We start from the raw sequence: 21,980 nt of genomic DNA on the forward strand, positions 1-21,980 counted from the left end.
ATGGACAGGTCACCCGAGAGGGGCGGTTGAGCGTATAGAGTCCAAGCTGTTTTGAAGCGCTGCACAAATTTCACACTGAACACACGAGAGACTCGTCAGACTATGGAGCTATTCGGTAATAGCTCCATTGTCTGACTCACTGGTTGCGTTCGCAAGGGAAGAAGCTTAGGGGAGTAGTTGGGGGTGGAGTAGGATAGGGTGGAGTGGGAGGGTGGAACTGAAGAGGTCAACTATATGTCAGGGAAGTCGGAACACGTCTGGAAAGAAAACCGACGTTTCCTTACCTCAGTGCAATCATTGTGTGGCGGAGGTCTATTATGATACTCATTTACATGGACAGTTCTCCATTGTCTCGTAAGACAAAGGTTGTGAACCTTTCCACGAAAATTCAATATAAAGAAAAAACATAAAGTATAAATAAAGATGGGTTAACAGACATGACAGGAACAACCAAAAATTATCTTTGAGAGAAATAATACTATTACTTTTCTGTATTGAGTTAAATGCTCAACAATTCGTTATTTAAAGAATGTAACGTTTAGTTAATAAACACGTACACGTTTCAGATCACATGAAAATGTGCGCCCTTTGCACGATGTCGTTATATTCCCATGGCTTACGGTATAGCCTTTCACTGTAAATTAACATATTATAATTGGTTTTCTTTTGTCATCTTGTCATTCTTTTGTCTTTCTTTTGTCATATAATAATTGGTTTTCTCTTGTCATCAATATAAGTAAAACAGTAATCTTGCAAGTAAATAGGCAAAAGATTATATACGTTATTGTGTTTGTTCGCATTGCCCTGGTATTCGGTGCCACTTCTCCTATATAAAACCCTCCTTGGACTATTTCCTGGATATATGACGTAACTTGACCTCTACTTGACCTCGACGTTATAGAGATGAACGGATCAGATAAGGAACAATTATTTTATACAGTCGTTTGTGTTAACTGTGGTGTTCAACTGTATTACCCTTGCAAGCTTCCTGTAAATTGTACAGTATATAGTGCATATCCTATAGATATATGACGTTACTTGACCTCGACATTATAGAGACGAACTGGTGGTTTTGATGGCCTTAGACCTGCATGATACCCCGCATGATCCATGGTTGCACTATACATAGTGTGTACCCTATAGACGTACGACGTATAGGCTGACCTCAACTTGACGACCTTATTATATCGGCCTATAAAGGCAAACTGATGTGCCATACGGTCACTCATCATTGATCAAGCAAAAATTCTATTATATTTATCATTCTGCATGATTGTTGAATGCGAACCAATACCAGCTGAAATGAGAATAGCCTACAATTACAAAGAACACAAGGACACCAGGGAACTATTTGTTGCGTTCTTAAAGGCATTGAAGACTCGCCCCAAACAGCGTGCCGCCATCTTTAAAAAGTTAACTTTCCGTTGCTTGCAGGTGAAGTTTTTCTCTTGTCGCTACAAAATGCAGACAGTAATGAAACGTGTTACCTTGTTATATTTAGCTGCATGGACCTGAGATGTCCATCGCTGTATCGTTTGTACACATGTGCTGTGGGTATTGACCGCAGCTGTATTTACTGACAGTACACTAGTGTCTAATTACCGACGGTAGCAAGCTGTGTTTGTATTTTTTGGGATCAATGGTGGTGTCTAACCCCTCTGTTACACCTCATTCGAAACTAGGTCAGATTACCGGCATGAGACGTTTCTTTTTTTTCGCGAGTCTTCACACCCTTTAAGATGATTATGTTAGTGAAGGCACATCTGGACTGCAGGGCACTGAGGATGTGGGGGAGGGGGAAAGGGCTTTGGGAGAAAAGTTGGATGGGTGTGTAAATAAACTACAGGTAAACAGAAAGAAAACAGAGATACACAACTGATTTAATGTGTTTTGTTTTCATATATATATATGTATACATATATATTGCTGGTTTTGTTCTCTACACATAACGTTCAACTAAATAATGAAATTATGTCTATTAAACATCTGTACAATAGCTATTTACAAATTTTAACAATAAACGAGGAGCTTATCGCCCCACACATAAAGGCATATTTTCACACAAAAACAACAATAACGAATAACGTCCGATGCCTGTCGCTTATTGGTCTCCCCGTCTCGCTTGCCTCAAAATGCGCCCGTCCTCCCCCTTTCACCCCTATTAGAGCCCTTCTCTAACCCCTATCACCCCCAATGCAAGAAAACTACAAATGCGTTCAGGTGGAAATGTTTAACGGAGACACATATCCAACCATCACGATTGGTTTATCTGATCGAGATAACTGTATTGAACAGCTTCCTGAAACAACTAAGAAAAAACCGTAATCCATTTTGGATATATCACAGTTTACAATGTTCGTTCACACACACATGGCTGAACACTTGAGCAAATCTAAGCACACATATGCTTCGTTTTCTTCTTCTTCATTATTATTATTAATACACTTTTTGTGGTTATGTGACTCGCTTCTTTTCTCTAAGCTTTTCTTTATTTATTACAATATATATTTTCTGAAATAGAAATGGATTTTGCGGCGAATGCCGAGTCTAAATAAACTATTGAATTTCGTAATATCTCCTAATGACGGCATTGGTTTCCAGCGTCAACAATTGTTGACATACTACTTTGATAAACGGTAGGGAAACAAGAATAAAGCGAGGATTTAAAAGGTTGCTGAACCTATATATGCGACACTATATGACAGCACAGTCTTACAACATGCATGGCAGCTCCACATGCGGGCTCGACCCTTTTAACTATATAGCATATCTGCTCAACGGAGCAACATTTTTCATAACTGTTTTTTTTTTTTTTTTTTTTTGGGGGGGGGGGGCGTTGTTCAACACAATAGGTGTGAATCACATAAGGTGATCGTTGAGGGTTTGTCTCCATTAATAGTACGCACATGTAATTAAAATCTGGACCGGTATGTTCATTATGTGGAAGTGACGTAGGCGTTGTCAAAAGGTTTCAATATTATTTCGAAACATTATAAGAGATTGCCAGATATATTTTACGCGAAATAACTGAACAACAATATACGGAGAGGATCCAACTATACGTTCCATTAACCCGAAAATGAAGATATGAGATTGCAAATAATACACGGCAATGTCGTTAACGCATACCAGCAGTTTATAACAATATATATGATATGTGCGTGCTAGGTTTGAACACGTAGGCGTTCTAGTTTTGAAACTATACTGGCATTTAGATGGCATATGTGTGTCATAAATGTCTGGGATGGAAATATTTTATTGTTTTATTATTGGAGACCACAAACGATATTCCCTGCAACTGACAATAAAAAAAAAGTAAACAAAAATAATAAAGAAGGCAAGAGAAATGAGCTATAAAACAATTTTTCCTTCCTAAGAACTTTCTTGTTGTTGTCAGAAATTGTCTTAATAAATATCCTCTAAATTCTTTTTTTTTAGAATCTCTTGATTTTTTTTGGTATTATTATATATATCTTGATTATTGTTTTGTTTAAATAGACAGTTCCTCTAACTCTCGTTTTGTTGGCTATTTGAGTATTCATAACATTGTTCCATCCGGGTTCTATTATACTTCACAGAGCAAAACGAAAATGGCTACACCTTCACTATTTAATATTTCGTCATGACAGGCATCAACAAATCATTAACTTAAATAGAAATCTATTAGTACTTCTGTATCTCTTCCCTTTTCTACATTTTTTAGTTTTTATTATTATTATTTTTTGAATTTTTTGGTTTGGTTTACGTTTTTGTCTTCTATGGAACCGTCGATGTCACAGCTTTTGTCTTTAATCGTAAATTATTTGCATAAAAATTAAAAAGTATTAACGACATGCACCATAATTGTTTACAGAAGAAGCTGATGCTTAAATTAGTGTAACTTAGAAATCGCCTGTCAATAACATTATTGCAGAAAACAAAAACATGTCGAAACACCCGTTACAGGATCATTTACCACAGCTCCCTCCTCACAGTTTTTGTTGATGGCATCAATCACACTCAGAAATTTGCAGTTCCATACAAAAAAATAAACAACAACAACAACAACACAAACAACAACAAAAAGAACAGCAGCAGCAAAAAAAACAAGGTCAAAATCAGTTCTTTGCTTTTAAACGGAAATATAAGTAAGAAACATAAGGCGCAAATAATTATCGTGAACTTTTCCTCAACTCTTTCACGGTGGTGGGTTGGATTCGTATATTTACAACGGATGTCATGTAATTTCGAGCTCCATGATTGGACCAGGGAGTTATAACAGCTCCCTGGTTGGACAGAGGTTACCACAAGCTTGTTGTGAACGTTTCTCTTGGGTTGCAGCTTAAAAGTTTCGATACCTCATTCTCATAATTTCTCTGTTGAGTGATTATGACTTTAAATGTGACCTGAGTTGGAGTCTTAACTGTCTCCATTTTTCTAAATAGTTTACTGTTTTAATGTAACTTGCACTGAAAATAAATACATTATCGTCTTTCGGAAGTGGGTTATCCATATTTAAACGTTGACTAGGGAGGCAGGGTGAAACATGACATGACCTCCACCCATGCGTATAACCAGTTATCTTTTGATAGATACATCAAACCTTATAAATGAATTATGAAATCTTGGTTAACGTTTTCTTTGGAAGATATATATCACAATAAACTGCAAGTTTTGGCAGTACTCACATTCACTATTGCTTTCTAACTTTAGAGAATGTGTCCAACTCCGCCCATGGCATTTACAATCACCGAGGACGAACTTTATCAAAAGATGTTTCCAAAAGATACCCGCGGGTCGTTACAACGACGAAGATTACAAGATTTTACATACAACTATCATGCTCCGCCGTTTCGGTTTTACCCACTTCGTTTCAGGTTATCATATACCTCTTGTTACAATCTCCCAGTCAGTTGTTTCTAAGTATAGAGGCAGATTTCGGGTTATTCTAGTCATAAATCCCCATCGTGACTTTAAACCTGAAAGGCAGACGCATTCCCAACAGTTCTCCCCGTGATAAAACCAAATGAGTCCGATAAATCGCACATATCATACGCCTCCGTCGTGTTTGTCACTATAATTAAAAGTATTTCTCAATCAAGCGGTTACAAGAAAACAATCGATATCACACGACTAGAAAGACTACAGCATCAAGATCGGACTGTATGATCCAAATACTAACACTCGAACTGGTGTTGCCGCTCTTGGTTACCATGCGCGCAGAAGTTTCGCCGGTTGCTTCATGCAATGGATCCCATATTCAATCAAGGCCCCATCAAGGCTGCAAACCTGGTGGCGGTTTCCACGGATTAACAACGTTATGGTCCTTCCACCAACAGAGTATCGATTTAAATCCAGCACGGAATTTACGATTCATGACACCGTAGATGATTGGATTACAGCAACTATTAGCGAACCCGAGTATTAAGGTCGCCATGTCAATAGGACGAGGAACAGTTTTGCCGTCTCTGCTGAAGACGCTCCAGAACATGGTGATACAAAATGGAAACCAACAGAGGATAAAAACAAAGATAACCACTATGAATGATTTCGTTAATCTCATCTCCTCCTCTCGCCGTTTCTTCTTACGTGCCATTCGACTGGAACTGGGACCATTCGGCGTCCCATATAAACCTCGAGGAACGGCTCTCTGATGATGATTTCCGTTCACAGCTGCCTGCGCAGCTAAATCCACCACTGAGACCGAATTCGCGAAAGGGTTGGAGAAATCATCGGTACTGACCGTATCCGGTTGGATACCGCTTGATTCGGCGATAGCACGTGACGATTTCTTCTCCGCCTTCGATCTCTTGAAAGGAGATTTCCATCTCTTCGACTGCCTCAAATCCAGGCTCGCATCTCGCTTCGTGTATTCTGGAGACATCGGTGGAGAAATTACTGCTCCATTTTCCAAGATACCGTTAGAGGAGGAAAAGGAACTGTTACTCCTCCCATCGTGTGCATTGTTTGTATTGCTACTAACCATCTTCGACGTCTGTGTGTTCAGTGGTTGGAATGACGTCACGGGCCGGTTCTTACGGATCATACCAGTCGTTGCTGGTTTAGCGACGTTTGCGTTCCCATAGCAACCACAATCTATGTTGGTCGATAACGTTTGACTTTCTGAATTGGCGGGGTTTTCGGAAGGAAGGCTTCGTCTCCTATTATGATTTGGTTGCAACTTGCTCCTGAATTTAACGATACAATTATCCTTAGAGCTGCCAAAAGATCCCCGACGGTTGGCCCCTGAGTTCTGTGAAACATTTCGTTGACTCTCTTTGAAGACACGTAATATTTTGGTATAACAGTATGTCATGACGGAGCAGGGTCCTCCGAAACAGACTACGACCATAAAGAAGGTGTAGGGAACATCTTCAGTCCACTCACAGAAACAGAAAGACTGCCCCTCGAGGTATCCGTAAGATGCCCATCCTAATAGTGGTGGACTGGCAAGGGTCAAAGACAAGATCCAAACACCTGAAAACAAAAGAGGAAAGAGAAAGAGAAAGTCTTTATAAATTCCACTTTATGAAAAAGAGTACATGCAGTATCTGCCCTAGTATAACTCCCTGGTCGCAATCCGTAATCCCCGCCACCTCAGCTGGTGTGTACAATGACTTCTCAAATAATCATGGTAATTTATTTCTCCAGCAAGGAATCCATCAGCTCGAAATGATACCGAATCTCGAATGATACCCTCCGAGAATGGAAGTTAGGTAATCATAATTTATAAGTTTTGTATGTGTGGTTTATACTTCCTCTCTCGTAACACGCAAGGAAGATATGTAATCAGGGGCAATGTCATCAAATGCCTTATAGACAAGGAGAATGACAATCGGCAATTAAAGGTACGTTACTGGACTGGCCAGCTTAAAGTACTACGGGCACCGGGCCAATCTTGCCCCATATTTAGTACATTCGTTGTATGTGATATTCTCATTTAAAATCTGTTGACATATTTTCGAAAGGCTCCTTTCGTTTCCAAAATGTACACAATTGAAGTTTTGATCAATCTGGGAAACTCATTAAAATAATTTTTTATATATATATATTTTTTTTGAAGAATGTGATGTTCCTATTTTCAAAGAAGACAATAAAATATTTTTTAAAAATCGCCTTAAGCCACAATCAAGGTGTCAGTGTCCTTGAAACGAAGGTTGGAAAAACCAAAGGGATATACGTAACAGAAAATTAGGCAGTCACGTCTTTTTTATAATCAATGTGCATAATTAGCTAATGATAAATCATAAATAGGAAACTATAATTAAGAACTGACTTGTAAAATGGTCAATTTGTGATGGATTTTGATGGGGATCGCTTTTATTTTGGATGAGAGTTGCAGTTATTTTCATGATTTCTATTGCATATTAGAGTGATAAGGATAATGTTGTTCATAGGGGTCTTTTGACCTTTAATGCATGCTGCTTGTGTTTGGTGAGCCTGGTGAGCCATACTATTAAGAAGGAAAGATGAATAAGCAATGTGCCAGGCTAAAGAGACTGAGTACATTTGGTTTTACATTTGGTTTTACATTTTGTTTACTGACTACACCTTGGGTATCAACAGAATCCGCTTGTCTGGCCAGCTGCAACGGATGGGTCGTCACTTTTTCGATACTTGTCACCGCCTCAACTTCCCAACCCCCCCCCCCCCCCCCACCGCCTTGTCATGCAACCCTAGTTTACGGTACCGCCGACAGTAATTCTTCTCAAGATTACCTCTAAAAGCATAAAAAATCTAACGTAACCGTCCTTTGCTTGGATTTCATGATTAATATATGAAAGATGTCTTTAAAATGGCATGCGTTCGGTTATCGCAGTAAAGTAGGATATCATTATATTTAAATTCAACGCCCATAAGATATATTTTCAAAGATCAAACAAACTCTTAGGTATTTTTTCCACTCCAAAAGCCTTGTCCATTAACTGATATTATTCATCCTGATCCAGAAAAGTTACTAGACCTGCCAGTAATTAACCCAATTCTACCCGCGATTCTTATATTCAAATTAGGATAAACCTTTCTGTATCATATATTGTAAAATGCCGTAAAACCTGCCTGGACTGTATATTTAAAATCTGCACTTCATGAAGTAACGAACTTATCAATTGATCCTAAAGCTTGGAAACAGTAATAATATAATATAGTTAAGTAGATATCGTTTTGGTCAATATGAATGAAGTTGTCTGTTTTTCTTCTAAAGAGCTGGACCTAATGGTCTGCAGTGTTCTAGACTTAGAGGTCCAGTCACTTTTGATTATGACCCTCTTATGCAACATGTCAAAAATGGTCTTTCCTCAAACTTAAAAGTCGAATAAATTACAAAGCTGCAAACATTATCGGTTACAGGGTTTTAACCGTCTACAAGATTAAACGTTTTGTTTTTAGGCCTAAACATAATAACAAAGAGAAACATGCAGTTTGCTACTATGGTTACTGCAAGCAGTTAATATGGCAATAGAAAGCATTATGAAAGGCTTTCCACAGGATTACACACAGAAAGAGTTTAATTTGTTCCAATGCGTCAAATCCTCGATTAATGCAGCCTCTATACACACAGAGAGGCGACGAAGAAATTGCAAACCAAAGACAGGAAATTGGAAGACAAGGTCGTCACTCTGTTGATTTATTGCATCGATAAGAAAGCGATTATGCTAATTTGGATCAACACAATTAACTGCATCGATCAGTCTGTGGAATATGGAAGAGATTCTCACTATTATTCCGTGTGTGTGGTTCAGTTTATTTAGGAATCATAACAGCTTAGTTCCCTTGATTGGTCACTCAAACAACTAGATTTTGTTTTGGCGACATTTGTAACGTCTGTTCCTTTTCGGGGGGGGGGGGGGCGGGAGCGGGCATAATGTTAATAACTATTATAATGTACACAAAAAAAGAGATTGGAACTGACTAGACATAACGAGGGTACAAGTGGTTGCATAAAAGATGTGGGGCGGGGAGGGGGGGGGGCTGGGAATCGGTTTCACTTTGACCAAGAACAGTGCACAGACTGTAATACCTTGCATCAAACTCGACATGCCTCATATATATTTACAGCCTTGTGCTGAGGGAATGATTCAATAAGGATAATAAAGAACTTGTTCTAGTTAACTTCTGCCAAATGTCATTATATACACTGTAAAAAAATGTCTGTGATATAACAGCTTTACGCCGTTCATCTACTAAAATTAATCATGTTGTTAAAAAAAAATTGTTGTCCATTTACAAAATGTATTGTAACAACATTTTCTGTATATGGGAACAAAATGTTCATAGCAATACATCAACTGCTGTGTCGGAACAAAAGCATCAGGCTCGATCCACGTTTTCATTATGCGGTCGAAGTGACCGCGAAAACGTTACACCAAATCTTGCATCATAAAACGAGAACCGTATTTTACATGTTGTTGGAATGACAGAAAGTAGCATATACGTTTAGTCTTACGCAATCAACGAGTTTTTTCCGAAATAGTAAAGTTAACAACTGTGTCGCAAAGTTGTAGATGACCTTTGTACACTACTTACAGTTGAATGACGCTGGGCGCGCGCACCGAAGGTCCGAAACCGCTGTAATTACGGTAAGTTATGATTTCAAAGCTTTGTAGTCCTTTTTAATCTAACATGAGTGCAACTATAGTGAATTGAGTCATATGAAACTGTTACTTTTTACGTAAGCATTTATTAAACGTTCGTTTGTTGGTTTGTTTGTTTTGAAATAAGCGGCAAAGCAAGTAGGCTAGGCCGACAGCACAGCTCTCTGTCGGTCCATTGTGTGCATACTAGCACAGGATGCTATGGCAGTTCTTTGTTAGGCGAGCATATACGATCGCTTACTTCTAGCATATCGTCGAAGCTGTTTTGACAGTCATACCAAACCTAAGCTTACATTCATTCTTTCGCGGTATCGTTTCTATTGGCTATGATATAACGCAGCCTAGACACTGGTCACCAATCAGTATCTATGCTTTATTGTATAACATAGATTCTCTTAGGAAACTTCTTGATATCACTTTTACTGTTTAGTTTGAAGCCCCCGATCGGCTTACACTAAATCTTGGGGGAGTCGTGCAGTCCCGACCTGAATCTTGGGGGAGTCGTGCTGTCCCCTATGGCACGCCAAATGTTAAAATTCAGAAATGAACAATCTAGGCTAGGTTTATGGTTAACAAACTCTGGTCTATCACTAAATAGATCATCGATCAATAAAAAAAAAAATTTTGTCTGATAAATCACGTTTTTCCAGTGATAAATCAGAATTTTACTAATACAACTTGTTTTGTTTTTCTTGCTGAATTTTGAAAACTAATTATTGGTTGGTAAAACCATTTGTTATTCCTTGTTCAATTCTGAAGGATGCTACTGCATGTAATGGGGAAACCCTGTATGTACTATGTGCCTGTCATTTGATGCCTTGGCGTATAAACACGATATCACAAGAACCAAAGATGTTTGAACTCGAAATTTAGTATTTATAGGTATGTTTGAGTGGGAGAGGGCTTAGGTGGAAGTTAACTATACAAAAAATTCCTGAAGGAAATTTCTTTGTAAAGGGGAATTGTGAAAATTGCGAGCTAGAAAAAAATTACAGGCAAAGTCTACCTCCTAGCCCTCCTCCCCCCCCCCCCCACCCATCCAGAACTGTGCCTGAGCTGCTAATTGCCCCTAGCCTACTTTAAGTATCATGAACAGTTGATGTTTGCACTGTTGTATGCTATACTAACCCGATCTTAGCATGAATGTGTTGATTGTGGGTGTTATGAATTATGCCAAACTGTAACCTACTTACAGTATTAACTAATATGATTTGTCATCTGTCAATATATATGTAACCAAAAGTGTTTGTTTGTTTTCCTTTCATAGGATTGGCTTCAGCTAAACCTGAGATGGAATAGTCAGGGGCACCGGATTTGTAATGTATTGTTGGAGAGCCTGACCCATTTCCGAAAGGTTTTAATTTCCATATGTTTTTACTCTCTTGCAGATGGTTACTTGTTCGGTGTTCACTCTGATACTGCAGCTAGAAAGATGTGTCACTACAGGCTTCATCAAAATCAACCAAATTTTCAATTTACGTGCATGTCCTGAAGAAAAGTGCAACAGAATTTTTGTAAGTTATTCAGCTTTGAAAAGTCACTTCTATCATGACCATAGAGAAGATGGTATTGAAACACTCATTTTATCTCTATCCTAAGACTATGATTGGTCTCACATATCTATGCACTAGATCATCAGGTTTTGACTTTTTTTGTAGTAAAGTGCATCACGGTGACCACTGGATTCATCCAGAGTGCAAGAGTTTCACTTGCAGGCTACTCTTGCATAATTTCTGAATGAAATTGCTTTTAAAATTATAATCCATGGATCTTTATACTTTAAGATATTAATAAAAAATGCTTTTGTTTTTATGTAACAGGTTGCAATCCATTTCTTAGAAACAGAATGGCAATAACAGTTGATCGGGAACCTCTGCTGTATCCTACATCCATTACTGCTGTGTTGAAGATGTTGTTCATGAGCTACTATGTGTTCAACATATGCTATCCCACAGAGGTTCAAGCAACCATGGAATACATACAGAGGTACAGTTTAAACCTAGTTTCTTAACAGATTAACAAAGGAGGTGCATTCAAACTACAGTTCCTCCATCTTGTTGAGATCATGCAAGAAGAACTGCAAAGAAGAACTGTCAATGCCAACAAATGTTGTGCAACATTAAATGTTTTCATTAAACTACTAGTGCACCTGTCACGGCATGCAAATAACAACAGTTTATATATAATAAAATGGATACAAACTTTTACTTATATATATATATATTTATATATAACTTTTATGTAAAGTTTAACTAATTTTGGGGATACTGTTACCAAAATTGAATAAATTTAGTTTTTAAGCACTAGGATGTTTTTGGTAAACAAGGATAGATTGGACTCATGAAACTTTTTTCAAATTATTCCCTACAGAATACTGTTCGAGATTGATCCAGGGAGAGGGTCTAGGGCAAAGAAATCTTACAGATGGTGTATAAATCCGAAAGTAACTTCTCTTTGTGAGCGGATGAAGGAAAGTAGAGAGTGAGATATGCAGTGAATGTGGCCAAAAGTATTAAGCTACTTGAGCTAACTGCATTTAATTTTGTTTTGTTTAATGCCGTATACTTTTTGTTAAATGATACCTCCATTTCAAAAGTGCTGAATCTGTGAACTATTCTGCTATAAATCACTAAATTTTACAGATTCATGTTACAATGTAACTTAAAGTTGATTTTTAAAATACTTAGTAAACAATAAGGTAATCTGCTTGCTTCAGAAGTCTTTTAACCAAACATTGTATTTTCTTAAATACAAAATATGATTCTGTACAGAACAACCTCGTAGCTTTTTCGGTACAAGTTGGATGTAATTATATAAATATATCCCAAATTTGAGCACTGTCAAGTAGATTTTCTGATTGTTCTATATATTGGAAAGGGTTCATTTTATCAAAAAAATATCCCAGTGTGCCTGAGCATTTCAATGGAAGTTTCATCACTTTGACATTGACCATCAATCTAACTGTTTTCTTTTTTCTTTCTATTGATTTGGGAGTTGTTCTGATAGCAGTAAAGCTTATTTCCAAGGGTAGCAACTGTACTCATTCGAAACAAAGTATTTAAACTAGAAGAAATCCTTTTAAGTACTCTAAGCATATAAATAGTATTTGAGTTTCTTACTGTTAATAGCTTTTTGTTTCAGGTTCAGTTTCAATGCAACTTAAGAGGTTTCCAGGTTCATGTTGTTTTGTTTCTTATTTCTTTAGTATGTCATAGAATAGTATTTTTTAGTCGTTGCTCTTTCATTCTAGACACTATCTCTTTGTAAGAGTGCTAATTACAATGGACAGCAGTATCCTTGGTAGGTTCATAAGGTAAATTGACCCCCTGCTATTCAGCATTTATCAATCTTGCTTAAATAGTATTTTACCTTTGGGAGTCTAATATCATCAGGAAAGTCCAGATTAATATGCTGAAATAGTTCAGTAGTAGTATGATAATATCACTGTTTTTCAACGCACTGGTAGACAAATTCACACTTTATCCCTGTTTTGGAATGATATCTAAACTGTTCATGTTAGTGTAATATATTGTTACATTGTTGTTTGCAGTGCTAATTCCACATTTGCTGTATATGATGTTATCCTAAAAGTCTAAAACACCTGTCAAGATTGCATGTTGGTAAATAAAGATATGTGTGTTTGGTAAATTTGACTCTCTCAATGTGTTCCTCTTGGTAGAATGTTTATTTTTTCATCTAAATCTCTTTCATGTACAACAAATTCCTCTCTACAAAGTATTCGCCCAGGATCACAAATTACTTTCCCAACATATAGCAGCTTCATTTGAATACATAACTTTTACTTTCAACCACAACTTTTTACTGTGTATACAAACTGTTATTTGGTAAATTAACGGAAACATTCTGTCTAGAAACGAAAAAAGTTCGACCAATATACAAAAAGTATTTTGAATTTTACATCACTTTTTCCATGTTGCCACATAAAATTCTACCTGAATAAATAGAAATGAATCTGTTTCTACACAAACCGTAGTTGTGCATTTACAGTTGCTGTTGTACACTGATGAAAAAACAGATGGAAACTAATTGACAGCTTTTCTTTTGTAAATATACAGAGAAATTTTTTACAGTGTATATATATTTAGCTGGACATTATGAAGGATTCTTCTTGCAGTTTCGATTGTCAAGAAAGAAAGGATAAATGTAAAAAATATAATATATATATATATATATATATATATATATATATATATATATATATATTATATATTATATATATATATATATATATATAATTGAAATTGTAGTCTAGACAGCACTCACCTGCAATACAGAGGGCGGTGTTTCGCTTGGTGTACAATTCCCTAAATTTGTTGGCGTGCACGATGAGGATGTATCTGTTGATACTTATGGCTGCCAGTGACATCACAGAGGCGATAAACGTGACCATATTGAGGGTACCAAAGAAGATACATATTTTTTCACCGAAAGCCCACTCTCCTTTGAGAATTGTAAAAATGGTAAAAGGCATATTGATCAGCGCCACCAGTAGATCGGCACAGCTCAGGCAGAGAATTAAGGCATTCGAAGAAGTTCTCAGAGACTTCCTACGTAAGATGACGGCCCATAGCAACAAATTACCGGTCACTGCAACCACAAATATAATGGCCAACACCACCGCCTCTGTAATTCGTTCGACAACATTGTATTCAGCCATCGCTGAAGTGACATTGGTGGTAGTTACATATTCGCTAGTCGCCATGGCAACTGATTTATGGTCTTCTGCAAGTTTTATAGAGATACCAGTAGTCAATTTGTTTGTCGAAAGACTTGATCTGATGTAGATGGTTCACCTTGTCATCTAGGTTCAAATCGTGTCTGAAAACAAAGGGAAGGAAAACAAGAGATAACAATAAGAATGGAGAAATTTGCCGTTGATTTGAATCAAGTTAATTTGAATCATTATTTAACGAGCACATTTAATTGTCACGTAAATATATACTTAAAATACCCCTTAATCCCACAAACAATTCTTTTTGGATACAACCGTTGGCCGTTGGAAAATTCGTTACTATTAATATCAAACTTAAAGCAATCCAGTTCCAACTTTGAACGACACCCCCCCCCCCCCAACCCCCTTCCTCCCACCCAGCTCTTTTCTTTCCAAAATGATTGAGCTTTATGCATGCTTTTCATTATTTTGAATGTACTTAAAAATAACTGTCAACAGGTCATGGTTTGCTCGAGAAAATGCTGTCTCAAACAATTGCTTATTGTCGATTCTCTCTATTGAATTTACAACGTACATTGAAATCTACAATGGTTCATATTGCCTATTCACGCCATGACAATATTTCCCCTAAACGAACGGTTACGATCAGGTAACGGTAGCCTATACTTTATTGTTTCTAATTATAAACGAATCATGTCAAAATATACATCGATCGTATCAAACATCAATAAATTGATATTAATTTTTATTAGTGAAAATATTAGTGTCAAAATATCCAGTTCACCTTGAACTACTTAATGAGGTACTGAAGTATATTTAGGTCTACTTAGTAAGCAACATTTAATGATTTTTTTTTTAATGATTCAGATCAATACGAGAAATAGATATAGCTCTCTTGACTCGCGACAAAGTATAAGATATAGGAAATAATAAGAATGACAAAGAGTCAATTGTTTTTTTAGCTCAAGGAAATCGTTAACAAAAATTTAGGAGCCAAAGATACCATACATATACGCGAAGGGTACGGTACATATCCGTATTATACTTCAACTTACCGAGCAATGTTCTTATACTGCGATGAAAGAATCACAAAGCTTCACTTTCGATTTACTTGGAGGCTTTTAATTCCTTTTGGTTTGGAGGGAAGCCAAACTAGCGGTTGATATACATGAAACATTAATGCATTATTCATGAATGTTTCCTCCAATCACGGGATGGATATTCTGAATCGTCGAAGAACCGGTTTAGCTGACAATGGCGTTCACACTACATTGTTCGTCGCTCATCCATCGTGAAAAGCAAACTGATGCACAGTTGACAGCTGAAACAAAAGAATAGGAAAATAGAAAGATTGATAGCTTCCGTTTATCAAATAATGTCCTTTCACTCGTGAAATGTACACAGTATTTCAGACTTAAGTAAACTCGAAACCAAGCTGAAGAGATAATGTCTCCTTTATAGCCTATCAATTACAGGCTAGTGTAGTTTGTGTTGCGTTGTCATATAACTTACCCGGCGTTGTAGATTTATAATTGAAAAGCTCTAAATATGCGGCGTCAAGCCAGTTTTCTGCTCTGAAGTTAGTATGCCATTAAACCAACACGCATCCACATTACGTGCATGGTTACTCCCATATACACACACATACATACACGCAGTTATTCTGTTGAATCCTGATGAATGGTATGATCTACCTTGTGTTTCGAACGAATTAGTCTACAATTTTAATGTAATCATAGCTGGCAGACCGTGACGTCACACATGATTTGTACTTTTATATAGATTTAAGGGGAACACGGTCTTGCTTGGTTAACTACTTAAATCCGTGTTTTCTTTATCACAACGTTACCTCCATACTAGTATTTAGATATCATATAGCATGGTTTGACGCATATGATGACAATAACGTGGTCATTTCTTTTTGTTCTCGAGTTTGGAATTTTCTGTAGCCAATATTAAAAAAAAAAGTTTCTTCGAAGTGATATGCATTATGAAAGAATGCAGGAGTTGTGTTTTTTTTTGGAGACAGTGCCCTGAAGATGTACTTAGGCGTATGATATTACAATATTAAGAAAGGAAATTAGATAAATTACACTGTAAGATGAAACTCGCTGTAGTTTAGCTTGCATCATCAATCATTGTTAAATTGACAATTGATTTTTCTTTTCTGGGAAAATTTCTCCACAATGGAATAATTTTTTCTCTGTCTGTAAAGAAGACGAACTTCTTTTCGAATTAAACTTTTACACAATTCCTATTTCTTTATCTTGATATTAAAGCATGAATTTTATTTGGGGTGATGGGGTGGGGTGGGGGTGGGGATGGGCAGCAATTCAAGTAACATTTACGATATCATTCAAAAGTAGAAACCCATTACAGTGTATTTCACTGGCTCGATTAATAAGCCTTTATAATTGTTAAAAATGTTCATAATTACAACAATTCTAAGCTCATTTCTAAGTTTAATTCTTTCCTAATATTATTATTTGTAATAATAATTGCTTGCCATTAACCATGCTGTTATAACTTGCGCTTAACATATATTGATGGCATTTTCCTCCTTCATTTCTACATGTGAAATGTAACTTGACTAGTCATGTTAATGAATGGTACTATTATGGGATAGTTTAGTAGTAACTATAGAATCCAATCTTTATAATTTAACCACTCTTGAAGTAACGGAGATGTTTAGATCCATCCGTGTGAGCAAATGCATTATATTTGATAGCTAATGTATGTCGACAATAGTTAAATATCTTCCGTATTATCCCTTTCAAAAGTTTCAGTGTTTGAAATGGTTGTCAGGCTAAATCGTTCAAAAATACTTCTGGAACATATAATTAACAGACAATGACAAGTACCAAAAAAAGAAGAAGAAAAAAACCCCATAATAACGATACCTCCGAGTAGGCAAATGATGTGAGGATATGCGAGATAGATTCCAGTATAGGCGTGGAAATATGATCGTTTAATCAGGGAGTTGTTATGGAATAACTCCCCGGTTTAATCACTATTATTTGACTTTCTCGCGGCCCTGCTATAACCTTCGCATCATTGCATTAATATGTATTAAGAATATATCTTTGAGTTGTCATTCAAAGTGCTTGAATTCATTTCCTAACACTAATTTCCATTGAATTCTCTTTTCTTTTGCCTTGTCTTGTCTTTCCTTCCATTTCATTCCCTCTCGTTGCCTCTCCTTCCATTCTCTCGATTTGTGTCCCTTCCCCTTCCCCTGCCTCATCACCTCCTCCCCTCCCCTAGCCTCCCCTCCCCTCCCTAACCACCCTTCCTTTCCTTTCCACTCCTACCCATCACTATATACTATCCACGCCACTCCCGTTTCCACACCTTCTCTTTCCACTTAACATGGCGTCATATACTATACACACGTATTGTCTATAATTTTTTATCTATACTGTATATATATTTAGATTTCTATTTTTTTTCAAGGAAATGCTATTTAGGTGCATATCATAAGAGAGCTGTCAAAAACGACTATAGCAAACACAGCTAACAAACAGGCGTAACATGATCTGCCGTTACGGGTATCTGTTAGAAGCATATCATATTTGTTTATGTTATATATAATTCCCGGGAAGAAGGTTTGTTAGGCTATGCAGCTAATCCATTAAAGCTCTGTTTCTATGCAAGATGTCAAAGCTCGATCCAACTTTTGTTTTCCAAAATCTGGTATAATGCCAAACCAATCAACAGATGCGAACAGTATTTCAAGTCGGGAGGGGGATTCTAGCCCACCCTTCCCACCCCGACGGATCTAGGTACAAAATAACAACGTGATCCTTCATGGAAGGGGGGGGGGGGAGGGGAGAACAGAAGTTAGGATTTTAGAAAAGAGGCGTGTGGATCTGAGGTTGCTAAAGCCAACTCCCATGTCAGCTGGTCTTCTCCTAAAAACAAACTAAGACGTTGAGATCATGAAACGGATTCATTCTGAGGCATATTTAGACTGTAAATTATAGCTCAATAGTTAGGTCTAACGGCAAGGCTGTGCTGAAAAACACACACCTGTGAGAGGTTGAATAGGGGGAGGTGGAGGGGGGGGGGGTTAAAACTGGTTTTCGGTCAATTCTTTTGTTGACATCGCAAATGCGTCAGGTTTGTGGAGGCTCAAATTATTTGTAATTAGTAAACGTGTGATTATAGTTATGCTCGTGTCGTCATGGGGATGGGTACTATATCGTGTATTAAACCAGACAACAAAACTGCAGTGTGGTTTCGATGATGCTACATGAATATTCTTATAAATGTGCCACTCTAGGCTGTAGGATATAGCCAGGATGAAGAACATACTTCAATCTAAGTAGTACATCAAAAGGCATTGAGATATGACAAACAATAGTCACATTCATTTGGCAGCTGATGACCGGAATGGAAACTATTCTTGTATTCAGCATACATATTGATCTCTACAAAGACAACAGGCTTCTTCTACTCAATGTGTTACACATACAAGCCGTAAATTAAGCAGACGTGGTCCTTTTTTACCCCCTGGTCTCCAATATTTTGCGTCTGGTTTGCCTCTAAAACATCTAACTAAGCAGTTAATTTGCGTAAACGGCGCCTGGTCATCTCCCCAACGTTACTACATCCAAACCTGAAGCTTTTAATTGGCACTAAATCTCGACAATTGCAAAATACGACGGAAAACTTCAACAACGGAAGCAAAGATATAATACCGATGGTTCACAATGATATCATACATTCCAAAAGCAACGTATAGGCCTATGTACAAACAGTAAAACGTTTCATTACGCACATTTATGCACAGGCATGTATACAGCAACGTACATGGCAACTCCAAAAGTTAGCGACACACTTAAGTCAATAGAGATTTGGTCGAGACTTATGATTCTTATCTACGGATGCCCATAAGATAAGTTTTAATGGCTAGCAATGTTATCTAATTGGCTGGTCGGCGGGAGATACGGTAGATTATAAAACAATGTTTCCACAATTTGACCCCTGGTGACTCCAAATGATATTTGACCTCCAACAGGAAGCAATAGGCTTCTTCTTCTTCTCAACGTGTCACAACTACCTACTAAATATGAGGTTGATCCAAGCTTCCCTTCTTGAGATATCGTGTTTACAAGGATTTCACAATTTGACCTCTGGTGACCCCAAATGACCTTTGACCTCCACCAAACACAATAGAGGTCTTGAAATCAATGTGTCACAACTACGCACTAAATATGAGATTGGTCCAAGCTTCCCTTCTTGAGATATCGTGTTTACAATGTTTTCAAAATTTGACCACTGATGACCCCAACCTTTGCCCTCCCAAAACAAGAGACTTCTTCTACTCAATGTGGTACTCCTATACACACCAAATATGAGATTGGTCCAAGCTTCCTTTCTTGAGATATCTTGGCGTCACACACATATACATACGTTCACGCACACACACGCCAGCACGATTGCAAATGGTACTGAACGTTCGGCATCGTAACCAAAACAACAGTTTTGGACAATCTCATATATTAGGTAAATGTAGATTTGAATTCAATCAATAAGTGTATATAGACCTAAGACATTGTCAACATCACGATAGTTTGAGTTCACCATAAAAGCTTTTTAATTATCATTAAACTGTACGCTTACTTGGTTTCGTTTGAAGATTTCAAGCCTGAGCGCTTTTTTGACTCGTATACAGATTTTAGTAAAGAACTGCAGTAACCACAAATTGGAGAGATTCCAACTTGGTCAAAGTTTAAAGTGTCATTTTCTTTATATTTGATATACATGACCATTCTCATTGAAACAAAAAATTAACCGGGTTATACGAGCATGTAAAATCTCAAAACTTGAACCATTGAACGCCAAATTAATCACAAGTGATAATTTATACCAAAACGTACAGTACCCAATCATAAAAAAAAATATAAAAAAATACACGATAATAATATCAACAGGCTCAATAACTTAATGGACGAGATGACAATATCAAGTCACTATAATATCATACGGTTCGTGCATATGCATGGCATATTGGATGTCTCTAATATGTGGTAAGTTACACTGAACGCTGTCTTTGTTCCCGGAAGAGCGGATCAGTTATTACATTTCATGTATTTGCTACCTGCTCAGTCGTACCTTAATTAAGGCTTAAGTGTATGCTTGTAATCATTTACTGATAACACATTGATTATTGTTATAAATTTGCAAAATGTGACTTTTACGATGGACATATAGGCCCGCACGGGAGTGAATAATAAGCTAAAACTGATTTGTAAGCTTACTAAAAAAAGTTGTTCTTTAATTAGAAAAACCGTAGAATATGTCATTTTAATATTACCATCAGTTGCACTGTAATTATTATTACGTCTGGATACTTTTCGCGGCAAAGAGAAGAAGAAGAAAAAGAAGTTCATTACATGTTATAAACGATTTGTGGAGCGCCAAAAGGGACTTATTGTTATGTTTAATTTACATGGTGCCCTTTCGTATTAACTATTAACATCGTTTACTCTGATATCAAGTATCATCATTTGTGGCTCCTTTGGCGTGCCATAATCAATGGACTAGATCGTTTCTTTATGTCAATAACTATAGCTAAAAAGGACTGAAAAAAGAGCTGGAAAAACAATAATTAGATTAATTATACATAGACTAATGAAATTAGGGGCAGGGTCGTTTCAATTATAATATTTTGTTATGGGTAAAATTGCCATACTCAAAACTACAGCATTTGACAATTGTTTCTTTTGCTGCTATAAATACAGATCTGTCGGTTGGCTATATATACAGTACAAATCAACAACAGGAAAACTAACAAAATAATTTGAACCAAATTAGACTGACGAATACAGAAAGAATACAGAAATGCAGGGTTGTTGAATTTTCTTATTTGCTTCTATACCGATATAGGATCGAATTTCTCTTGCAAAATTCCCTTCACATCCGCTCTCTGAGCTAATTGAATTCAACTCCCTGATCAAACGAAGAGGGGGTTGTGATGCTATAGTTTAGAAGGTATGCAATGATGCCAGGTATTGTGGTTTCTGACTCGATATGTACCCCAGCAAAGAGATATCTTATTATTGGATTAGCTCAGTTGGTATTGAGTATTACGACTTTCCCTGAGTACACTGTGTTTGATTTTTCTCCAGATTTGAATAGTAGTCGGAAGAGAATAAGCAAGACACATGTAAATCACATATTTGATACGTCGTGGTCAACCTTTTTGGTGGAAAAGAGACGAGAGTGGATGCAAACGGTAGGCCTATATAAAATGAAAGCAGTTGATCGGGGGCCAATTTGTACATTTTCTTTGAGGTTGAAAAGTTACACAATGCACATAGATATTACGATGAATATACAATATACGAAGTTGATTTAGATTCTTCGCCCCATTGGGTTCTTTCATGCAGTAGCCTATGCATATACTAGTTAGTGGATTCGAAGCTTACTGCCGTTATAATGTAGGTATATGTTCGGTTCAGGTTGTACGAGTAACTTGGCCTATATATATATATATATATGCTGTACCTAATTTCATCATGTAGGCTATGAGTAAACTATATCGAAACGCAATTAGTGTACTAAAAGAAGGTAAAGGAATACGTGATATTTGTCCAACGTTGACATACGTTTAAACATGCCGTTTAACCTTGTATATACACTTTAATTACTCACTGAATATGCTAGTACAACACACTTTGCAAAGATCGGACTTGGTACTCGAGTCCGTA

General features: G+C 37.0%; 1 protein-coding gene and 1 long non-coding RNA gene across 4 annotated transcripts in view; one reads left to right on the forward strand and one right to left on the reverse strand.

Annotated features, from left to right (window-relative positions):
- Positions 1–1,879: 1,879 nt before the first annotated feature.
- Positions 1,880–21,980, reverse strand: part of LOC139975868 (alpha-2 adrenergic receptor-like) — a 35,244-nt gene continuing 15,143 nt past the window's right edge. For 2 of the 3 annotated variants that reach the window (XM_071984138.1, XM_071984137.1), the window contains exons 2-4: positions 15,321–15,586; positions 13,857–14,411; positions 1,880–6,456 (exon numbers count right to left, since the gene is read on the reverse strand). In XM_071984138.1, coding sequence (XP_071840239.1) covers positions 5,255–6,456; positions 13,857–14,295 — 1,641 coding nt within the window. In that variant the 5' untranslated portion in view covers positions 14,296–14,411; positions 15,321–15,586 and the 3' untranslated portion in view covers positions 1,880–5,254. Of the gene's footprint in view, positions 6,457–13,856; positions 14,412–15,320; positions 15,587–15,777; positions 15,921–21,980 lie in introns of those variants that run through there. The other variant, XM_071984139.1, reaches the window with a different exon arrangement.
- On the forward strand, positions 10,975–13,695 carry LOC139975870 (uncharacterized). The gene is made up of 3 exons (XR_011795935.1): positions 10,975–11,086; positions 11,393–11,558; positions 11,943–13,695. It is a non-coding gene; the product is annotated as an uncharacterized lncRNA (long non-coding RNA).

This window comes from Apostichopus japonicus, chromosome 11, assembly GCF_037975245.1.
Source record: "Apostichopus japonicus isolate 1M-3 chromosome 11, ASM3797524v1, whole genome shotgun sequence".
Classification (NCBI taxonomy): Eukaryota; Metazoa; Echinodermata; class Holothuroidea; order Aspidochirotida; family Stichopodidae; genus Apostichopus; species Apostichopus japonicus.